Consider the following 10,678-nt stretch of genomic DNA (forward strand, 5'->3'; position numbering starts at 1 on the left):
TTGGGTGTAATTGGAGTGCCTCAATTACACTTTCCAATTTTTAGGGGAGAATGAGAATCGGAATAATTAGCTGAGTAATTACACACAAATCCAATTATCTTATGGCTTTTTAAACACTCATACATTATTTAACTCTAAGAAATTATATTTTACACAAGTTATAAAAAATTATATTATAAGCATAAACACGTGGGAGTGTTTAGGATAGTTATGGCTAAAAATTTTTAAAATTGTATTATAAATATTAAAAATTTATATTATAAAAATAATTCATGTTGATTTTATAAAGTTATAATAAAAAATTATATTATTCAAATCGTAAAAGATTTCTAAAGTTATGGTTAAAAAGTATATTATAAAAAATAATTTACATGTTATAAAAAGTATTACAATATACTTATTTATATGTTTATTTTTCTTGTTATTTTTATTAGTAAACGTATTATCGACTACTTTTTTAGACTAACATATTATATATGATTATTTGATTTTAATTTTTGTTACTCATTTTAAAAAAAATTACCGTACTTATAATTTTGTAAAAAAATATAAAAACAAAGAAAATTTGAAGGAAAATATTAAAAACTATTAAAATAAAAAAATATAAATGTCAAGAAAATAAAAATTATAAAAAAATATATAAAAATTTCGTTTGCACACTAACCATTGTTAATAATACAACTATTAAAAATTATAAAAAAGTTTATTTGATCACTGAAATTATCTGTTGTGCTTATCCACCGTAGACCTTCTTAAAGCTTACACCCTTCAGTTTATCGTCGATGATAGGGGAGTGCTTTGATATGCAAACTAAGGTGGGAAAATGGGTTGAGAGGATAAGTGTCATTCCTGATATAAAATTGTAGATATTTGTATTATATTTATTATATTTTTGTTATTTATATAATTTTTTTTTGCAATTTTCTATACTTTAGACTTTTTTTCATTTTCTATATATTTTTTTATTTTCTTAATTTTTAATTTTTTTTACAATTTTTATGATTTGAAATAAAAAAATATCGACTTTTTCCACGTGACATACTTTTAATGTGTCACGTGGTGAAAATAACCCAAAAAATGAGAAAAAAAAAATGGTAGTTATTACTCTTTAACGGTTGAACGTTAATTTTAATGACCAAATGGTTTAATTGATAAAAAAATCTAACAGTAAATGGTTCAATTGGGTGCATTTGTTTTGTTTAAAGACCTAATTGTTTTTTTTAATTCAAGGGTTTTTTTGGAATTTCAACCTTAAATAAACAGATTAGTTATTATATACTAGATTTATGGTACACTCATGATGTGGGTGAAAAAAATAGAACAAATATATTTATTAAAAATTCACATAAAACTCAATTGATGCTTTGGTTGCAAAAGTGAAGTTAATTATTTATCATGCATGGTATTATGAAGTCAAATCTCGATCAAATTTTTATTGATTTATTATATAAAAAATAAAAAAAGACCCTCATAAAAATATAATTTAATTTGTATGTGAGGATATTTTTTTTAGTAATTTTATAATTGAGTTGATATTCAGTTGACCCTGACATCAACTAAATAAAACTATATTTGGTAGAAGTACTATTTTTACACATGTTTTAGTACATGAGTTAGTAATAAACAAATTCATTTGAACTCTCAAATTTTCTCTTTTGTAGAAATCTCTCTCTTTTGTATCCCTATACGAATCAAATCGAAACTCATATTGATTAATTTTATTTGAAAAAAATGATAAAGTTCATAACGAACTTAAAATCATCGTGTATATCAAAATGACTGGTATTATTACTCCTGATCAGTAAAATTCACATTCAAAAAAAGGGAGAAATTTTTTGGTTTTATGGTAAAAAATTCATTCATCTCAATTATTTTTCAAGAAAAAAAAAGAAGAAAACAGGAGGTCTGTTGAATTTCAAATAGTTAGTTTCACCAATAAGATACGAAGACTTACTTTACATTTGGAATTGCACAAAAAAGACTATTTATCTCAAAGAGGTCTACGTAAAATTCTAGGAAAACGTCAACTACTGCTATCTTATTTATCAAAGACAAATAAAATATGTTATAAAGAATTAATTGGTGAGTTGGATATTCGAGAATCAAAAAATCGTTAATTTGAAAATTTTGAATGAAAACTTTTCGCTTATTTTGAAAAAATCTTATTTTTTACAAGAGTTATTACTTGTCTTTCTAATTTCAAGTTTAAATTTATACTAACAATTCTTTATTTTACTTCTAACTATTGTAATACATGGGTAATAAATAAGTTTTTTCTTCATGCTATTACAGTAGTAACCAAAAGAGGCATTAAGGTTAAAATATGCCATAAGTCCATGTACTCTTCGTAAATTTAGAATTTAGTCCATATACTTTTATCTTTAGGAATTTAATCTTACATTTTAGATTTTAAAATTCAAGTCCAACTGTTAACACTATTAAAATTATTTTGTTAATTTAAGGTTCGTTACAACATCGTATTTTTTAGGTACATGATTATCAAGTGAGTTTTTTTAAAATGTCATATCAACAAATTTAACAACAAATTAACAAGGTTAATAATTGAACTTAAAATTTAAAATTTAAAAAATAAAAAATTAAATCCATACAAATAAAAATATAAAAAAACTAAATTTAAAATTTGTGAAAAGTACATAGATTATGAAATATTTTAACCAACACTTAAAAAAGAAGTACTAGATTTCTTTATCATCCATTGCCTTTATTGGCTATAGACCTATTCATGAGTCAAACTATTCACCCAAATTCAAAGACTTACCTGAAATTTGAGTAGATTTGGAGACAAATATAAGACTTAAAAAATGAGTTCGGGTAAAAAAAATTAAACCCATTTAAAATATGAGCCGAGCTTAGACTTGAACATTTAAGGCTTGAGCCCGACTCGATTTTAAATTAATAATGTTATATATTATGTTATTTTTATATATTATGTAATTTATAACATATAAAAATTAAATCTATATACTATCATATAAACTTAAAAATTTTTATGGTGACTGTATATACAATTTTAATAAATAAAAATATATAAAATTATTAAATATTAAATTAAAAATATAAATATATATTTAAAATTTTTAAAAATCAATATGGGTGGGCCTAATGGCCTTGAGTTAGCCATTTACAAATATAAATGAACTTGAGCAAATTTTTAAGCTTATATTTTGGGTTACGTACGGCGAACAAATATAAAGTATGTTAATATTATACATAAACTCGACTCAAACCCAACTCGATCCGACCCATAAACACTTCTCATTAGGGGTGTTCACATTTCGGTTAAAATTGAATTAACCTGCTGAACTAATCTAATTCGGTTAATGATTTTTTGAAAATTCAGTTTTTGGTTTATTTAGTTTGAAACCAATTAATTAATCGGAATATTTGTTGTTTTCAAGACTTATGTAGTCTTTCTAATGTCTTATTTGTTGTTTTCAGTTCCATTTAAAGTTTTTTGAACTACTAAATAAAAGAAAATGAACATTAGTAATGTATTTTTTATATTTTATATTTTTATTTTAACAAAAAGATAAAAACATATAAATTTCGATTAATTCAGTTAATCTACTGAATTAATCGAAATATTCGGTTCGATTAATGTATTTGAAAAAAAATTCGATTTAATTAACAATTAAAATTTTTTACATTTCAAATAATTTAATTAATAGTAATTTGATAAGAGTATTAACCAGACCCACCATTTCAAATTAACGTTATTCAGCCATGAAAATTTTTGTTTTCTGGAATGCAGCCATGAATTTTATTGCGACTAGAAGTGGTTCTTCGGCTTACCCGTATTCGTTAGTCGTTACTGTAATTTTTTTAATAGAAAATACTTTTTTGAATTTAATAAAAAATATTCTCAATCTCTTTCCGTAATGGAATCGTCTTAGAATGTGTCAAAAAATGGAAAAATGGGAGAATCCAGTGGGCCATATTGGGCTTTCTTATCTTAAGCATTGTATGTGTGTATATATTTGAGCACTTTAAAATCTAAATATATTTTTGGTTAAAAAAGAAAAGAAAATAAAAGAAAATGTTTGCCAGTGTAGTAGGTATTTAGATTTCTCAGAGAAACGAATGCGAATGATACAAAAATTTCATTACTCCAAACAAGAAAAAAGTTGGTTAGTTTCTCCTTATTCATTTGTATTTTCTGTTAAATTATACTGTCAAAGTTGCATCTTCTCGCATTAAATAGAGTGTTTGGCTCTCGGGAAAACGAAGGAAAACATGAAATTTCTTAATCTTATTTTGCAATTCTTAATCTTTTTCTAATCTTGCTTCAATTTTCAGGTTCTTATTAGTCCAATCCTGAATCATTTGAGATTTTTTATGCTATTTCTATTCGGAAACTTCCAAGGCCAATGGCTTTGAATTGTTTTGCTTAAGTTCTAAACGAGTAATTTACGAATTTGTTTTAATATGCTTCTGTCTTTTACTTATGTTTTATCTTCTTTTCTTTTTTTTTAAAAGTTTTCGAGTAAACTGTCAATTGCTTTGTATTTTTTGGTAGGATCTCGCCAATGTTTGTTCAATTCTTTTTGTAGAATTTCTAGTTTTGTACTTTTCTGTTTGGATGTTGAGAATCTGAAGGGAAAAATAAGAGAAAAAAAAAGTTGAAAAGGAATAAACTTGGCAACTAACGCTTGCTTGAGTTGTTGTTCGCTTCCGTAGCACTGGATTTTGTATTTGAGTTGTTTTAATATTTCCTTTCGAATAGGGAGGTTGATTTTTAGGATTAATCGTTCATCAAGGTGTATTCTTATTGCTGCTGCTATGAATTTGGCCTATAAAAAGCTAAAATTCCCGAATGGTACATCAGACTTAACATCTGACGTTTATATGCAATGTTTGGGCTAATGTTTCTTTTTCTTTTTCTTTTTTTTAAATCTCACTTCAGTACCCTTGGATGTGCCTTTTTGAAATGGGGTTTGAGGAAAAAGCTATAAAGCTGCAAGTTAAAGAGGAGAAAGCTTGCGAAACGAAAAAAATTTGTCTGGATGCTTTTACTGATCTGACCTATGTTGCTCCAATTGTATTCTTATACCTTCTTAAAGAATGTTATGTTCATGGTAAAGTTTTGCTTTCTTTCATTGCTAAGAATTGAGTTAAAATTTAGTGGTTTTCCCTGCCTTTTTCTCGTTCAATCTGATTCTAAGGAATAATGTGACGGGAAACTTGAAGGCAACTAAAAAGTTTCAAGCTCTTCAACAAGAAGTCCACCAAGTTCTATGCAATTCTCCCCAACCAGGACCAGCTACTTTTGTTGCTTATTGTCTGTATATACTGCCCATATTTGGATCTTACTGTGAAGGCTTCAGTCATTTGATTGTATCTGCTTTTCATCGTTTTCTAAAGACAGCAGCCACCACTGGAGATTCTTTGGAAGCAAAAATTATAGCTGTGCGATTATTTCTTGATATTGTTGAGGGTTCTATTGACCATGATGAGAGGATTGCTGTGAAGATACTTGAAGTTTTTGATATCAAGTTGACAGATATCGAGAAAGTTGCATCCCAATCAAAGGCCAAGAATGACCGTAGGTTTCACAATGTAAAGGCATTTCTTGAGCAGTATATATTTGGATTCATAGAATCAGAGTCATATATGACAGCTGTGAATCTGTTGGAACACTTCTCTATCCGTCAATCTGGGGAATCTTTTCTTGTCAAAATGATAGAAAAGAAACAATTCAGAGCAGCAGAGAAGTGGGCAACATTTATGGGGAAGCCAATGTTATCCATGCTCGTCCAGGAGTATGTTGACAGGAATAAACTAAAGAATGCTTATTTGATTGTAAAGAAGAACAATCTCCAGCAAGAATTTCCAGATGTGCATCACAAATACAAAGAAAGGTACTTGAAAATATCATACTCCCCATACTGGCAATATGCTTGGCTCACCTGTGATCCCTGAAAAGGCTTGGAGTAGAGATTTTAAAAACAGTAAATATGACACTACTATTTTACCATATTGTAGTGCATTAAAAAAATTAGCAGAAAAAGCATGCTGGGATGTTGCAGAGGCAAAGGCAAATGGTGATAGGCAATTAGTTGACTATCTGGTAAGTAAATTTTTAAATTCATGAAATGATTTTCCCAAGTCTATCAAAATATGAAATGGAGTTTTAGAGTCTTTGCCAACTCATTTGTTTTTCTCAAATTTCTCATGTTTCTATATCTTGTTGATTTTGAATACTCCATGGATAATAAAAAATTGCTTTCTGGATGTTAGGTTTATCTGGCCATGGAAGCTGGTTACTTGGAGAAGGTTGATGAACTTTGTAATCGATACTCCCTTGAAGGTTTTCCAAAAGCACAAGGTATTGTCACTGAAGCGCCTTGTTTTTGGAAATAAAGGAACAAGATGTATAGATTATGAATGTCTACCTATAGTTATTATGATTTGGATCGTATGTGAATCTACAATCAAGACTGTATAATAAAAGCATATAATTCTCAAATTTGCATGCCTTCTTATCGTGTTGAGGGTGATACTTTACATTGTTTGACATTTCTATTGACACAGTTAAAAACCACTAATACCAACTATACTGCTTGGTGTTTACTCAGGTTTTCTATAGCATTTGTAGATCTATATAGATATTTTAGACTTTGATGATTAGGCTAAAGGCAGACTCTCATGCTACTAGTTATGATTTTCTTCAGAACATGAAGCAATTTTTTTGCAGCATTGCTTTTTAAATCTCAATGAATTGGGAGTAGAAGACATAATTTGGGTGGACGAGCTTAATGGTCTTGGTAAGGCAACATGCCACATTGAGGGATCCAAAGTTGTGGGCCTTGACTGTGAATGGAAACCCAATTATGTAAAAGGTAGCAAACCAAACAAGGTAAGCATGGTATCACCTTTTTCCATTTCTTTTAGTTTGCGATCTCTCTTAATTGATATAAGATTAGGTCCTGGAATTATTTTTGCTTAGAAAAAAAAGTTGAGATGAGTGTTAATCCTCTTTTTTTATAATTTAGTTCATTATGGAATTACCAACAGGCTTGTTTAGGATTGCATTGCCAAATCATAAGTGAATAAATTTGTTGGCATTTTTTGTTTATCCATTTTGATTTATGACTGATCAAATAAGCAATAAATCTGTGTTTCCATGTATCAGGTTTCTATCATGCAAATAGCTTCTGATAAGAAGGTCTTCATCCTTGACTTGATAAAATTATATAATGACGTGCCTGATGTTTTAGACAACTGCCTAACTCACATCTTGCGGTCCCCAAGAATTCTAAAACTCGGTATGGGAGAATCTGCCTTTTCCAAAAGAGGGAAATCTTCTCCCAATATATGGATCTCACTTTTCTAGTTATATTGTCTCATATATTTTAAACCATCCTGATATATACACTTATGTTTGTATTCTTGATTGTATGGTTTGAAAACGAAGGCAGCCAATTTTAAACAAAGCATCTCATGGTTATTACAACACTACTGAGTTTGCTTTTAAACACCCTGCACACATTGTAGGTTATAATTTTCATTGTGATGTAAAGCAACTAGCTCAATCATATGGAGATTTAGAGTGTTTCAAGTGTTATAATATGCTATTGGACATCCAGAGTATGTTCGAAGATCCCCGAGGTGGCCTCTCTGGTCTTGCAGAGGTAAGCTAAACTTGAAGTCCGAGTTTTATGCTTTTTATCCTTCCAAGTTCCTTTTCAATTACAACTCCGTTTCCTTTCATTCTTTAGTTTCCCACAAATTGATGTTTCACAATTCCTCTATCAGAAAATATTGGGAGCCGGCTTAAACAAAACAAGACGGAATAGCAACTGGGAACAAAGACCATTGAGTCAGAATCAGGTATATATCCATAATTGTTTGCTGCTTACAGAATAGCATCTATATTTACATTCCAAAATCTTTTTGAACTTTTTTTCAGCTTGAGTATGCTGCTCTAGATGCCGCTGTTCTTATTCAAATATTCTACCGTGTTTTTGACCATTCTCATGCTGCTGATGCATTAGATGGGCATAACAAAATCGAGTGGAAGTCTTATATTGTAAGTACATGGTAATGCTCTTATATTGAACAGGCAAAGGTTAATACCATCTGGGTCTTATTCAGGATTATTTTGCAGGTTTCTCACATGGATAATCCAAGAAAGTCCAGAAAGGAATCTAGACTTAGAAAAGAACCAGAACCGGAAGTCAAGGACAACGAGGCATGAGAAATCAAGTTTCTGCAGCAACCACATTACAACAAGGTCATAGATTGTTTCAACTTTATGGTAGTTTTAATTACTCGAGTTTATGATTCTCAACATTCTGGATATTGACATAGAGAGAGAATAATGTTAAGTCGATTCTCAAGCAGTTGATTTGCTATCTAGCTTTTATCTAGCACAACAATAGTGTGAAGTTAGGTTTTGTCAGAAACATTTTATGGCGGAGACAAATCTTACTTGAACACTTTAGGGAGCCCTTTGAAGGAAAAGCCTGTAAATATGATTCAAATCTCGGGATTTGCTGACTAGCATAAGGCTTAAATGTTGGTGTACATTGTTTGATGTGGTAGGTCGGAATTTGAATCTCGTATCTTTTGAATAAAACCTGGTGCATTAAGTTTTGAGTTGTAAGTAAACATATGTTGATAGCTATTAGCTTGTAAACCATAAGAGAGAGAGAGTTAAGGTTTAAAATATGTATATATGTAGGGGTGTTCAATCGGTTAACCGATCCGAACTACCATTAACCGAATTAACCGACTTTTTAAAACCCTTAATCATTAACCGAACCAAACTTTATCGGTTAATTCGGTCGGTTAACTGAATTAACCGAAATTTATATGTTTTTTTTGTTAAAATAAGTATAAAACATATCAAAAATTAACCGACTTAATCGACCGATTAATTTATATTTCTAAAAAATTAACAGAACTGACCGAATTCTTATATATTATAATATTATTTATTAAATTCGGTTAATTCGATTAACCGACCGGTTTTGAACTTAATTAACCGTTAACCGAACTTTCAAAAAATTATTAATCGACTTTCGACCGAATGACCGATTAATTAAATTCGGTCGGTTAACCGAATTAGTTCGGTTTTACTTGAAATTTGCACACCCCTATATATATATATATATGAGTATTTATGATATTACTTTTTTTTTGGGTACTTTACATGTATGATATGACTTTCAAGGTGCAAAGACTTTGGATGAATACTTTAGTTTTTTGGTGTAATATAAAACCAAATAAAACAAAAGGGTTTACATAGAGTTCATATTCAAAAAGCCTCTAACGGTATCCTCTTTTAGTGCTGCTTGAATCTCCACAGGTGGCTCGCTAAACATAAACAATTCTTCAACCTTCGTTAAAGTCATCCGTCACTTAATTATTCTCTCTTGACAAAATTTATTGAATTTTTTTAATCAATGATGAACACACTCCTGACTGTCTATTCAAGGTGAATAATTTTAGAACAACTGATGTGGTTAAATTAATAGGAGAAAGATTATTATATGATTTAACATTGATATGTCAACTACCGGATAATATAATCATGTCTTGGACACCACTGGGCGTTTGCTTAAGGTTGTAAAAATCATCTCTATTTACTTTTAGAGGGTAAGAACTAAGTTGACAAAAAAATTATAAATGTTGAGGGTTAAAATAGTTATTTTACTTTTGACATTGTTAACTTTAACGATAAAATTAGATGGAGGGACTAAGACTTTTAAATAAAAAAATTATAGGGACTTAAATATTAAAATTAAAATATAGGGATTAAATTTTAAATTTTAAAAGTATACAAGAACCTTTGACTATTTAAATCATTTTATTTTTCATGTTTTTATTATAGAAAAATACTTACAAAACATATTGTTGAAAACATATTTTTATTTTTATTTACCAAAAATGTTTTTCAATTTTGAAAAAAATATATTTTCTAAAAATGAAAAATGAAAATAAAAATAGAAAGTATTTTCAAAACCGAACAAACTGTTTTTTTTAATGAATAAAACAAAGCCTTATTTTTTTTTATAAAATTTTAAAAGTTCAAATAATATTCAAATTAAATTTTCATAGAATGATGGGTAGGATGACATATTTGAAGTAATCAATGTAATTTGATTTGCTGTTTTACTACTTCTTCAACGTTGGCTTTGTCCTCGGATTCTATTTCGGTACAATCTCCCTTTAAGCCGTTTTCATTTCATCATTCATCATTTATGTTAAGTCTGTGCAGTTTTATGAGAAATTTTGCAAATAAAATTGGTAAAATAATACATATTTGCTATGATTTATAAAATGCTAATTTAGATGAAAATCTTTACTATTTCGTATAGATTTGTAGAACTTTTTAAAATAATTTTTATAATTATTTTAAATATTTTTTCATGATTTGTTTTTTTTAATAATTATTTATAATCTAACTTTTTTATAATTTACAATTTGGAATTTGTAATAATTTTATAATTATTTTACATTTTTAATAAATTTTAAATTGTTTATTTTAGATAATATTTTATGATTTTTTTTTAGTAAAGTAGGCTGATTTATATTAATTCACTGCTAACGAAAGGGAAGCTGAGAGGCCTCCAGAGGAGTGACAAACAATCAATAAAAGCTGTCCCGCATCAAAGCGCGCATAGAAAATATCGACAGAAAACCGAACAAAACA

At 28.6% G+C, this 10,678-nt stretch overlaps 1 protein-coding gene across 6 annotated transcripts; it reads left to right on the plus strand.

The window, feature by feature from the left end:
- The first annotated feature begins 4,006 nt into the window (after window positions 1-4,006).
- On the plus strand, window positions 4,007-8,599 carry LOC107920830 (exonuclease mut-7 homolog). Of its 6 annotated transcripts, none has more exons than XM_016850696.2 (11): window positions 4,007-4,148; window positions 4,925-5,096; window positions 5,209-5,879; window positions 6,004-6,088; window positions 6,259-6,346; window positions 6,693-6,877; window positions 7,154-7,286; window positions 7,516-7,652; window positions 7,777-7,851; window positions 7,931-8,050; window positions 8,129-8,599. In XM_016850696.2, the coding sequence occupies exons 2-11, from the start codon at window positions 5,046-5,048 to the stop codon at window positions 8,216-8,218; spliced, it is 1,635 nt and encodes a 544-aa protein (XP_016706185.2). In that variant the 5' UTR covers window positions 4,007-4,148; window positions 4,925-5,045; the 3' UTR covers window positions 8,219-8,599. The 6 variants fall into 6 exon arrangements, with proteins under 6 accessions (XP_016706185.2, XP_016706187.2, XP_040964655.1 ...); XM_016850698.2 differs by having other exon boundaries at window positions 6,750-6,877; XM_041108721.1 differs by having other exon boundaries at window positions 5,383-5,879.
- The last annotated feature ends 2,079 nt before the right edge of the window (window positions 8,600-10,678 follow it).

Source organism: Gossypium hirsutum, chromosome D13 (genome assembly GCF_007990345.1).
Source record: "Gossypium hirsutum isolate 1008001.06 chromosome D13, Gossypium_hirsutum_v2.1, whole genome shotgun sequence".
NCBI classification, from domain to species: domain Eukaryota; kingdom Viridiplantae; phylum Streptophyta; class Magnoliopsida; order Malvales; family Malvaceae; genus Gossypium; species Gossypium hirsutum.

What these genes read in the sequence shown, in the direction of transcription:
- LOC107920830 (XM_016850699.2), top strand. Translation starts at nt 4,934, where the DNA reads ATGTGCCTTTTTGAAATGGGGTTTGAGGAAAAAGCTATAAAGCTGCAA. An exon ending in GGCAATTAGTTGACTATCTG is followed by an intron (nt 6,089 to 6,258) that starts GTAAGTAAATTT and finishes TCTGGATGTTAG; the next exon opens with GTTTATCTGGCCATGGAAGC. An exon ending in CCCAAGAATTCTAAAACTCG is followed by an intron (nt 7,287 to 7,515) that starts GTATGGGAGAAT and finishes CACACATTGTAG; the next exon opens with GTTATAATTTTCATTGTGAT.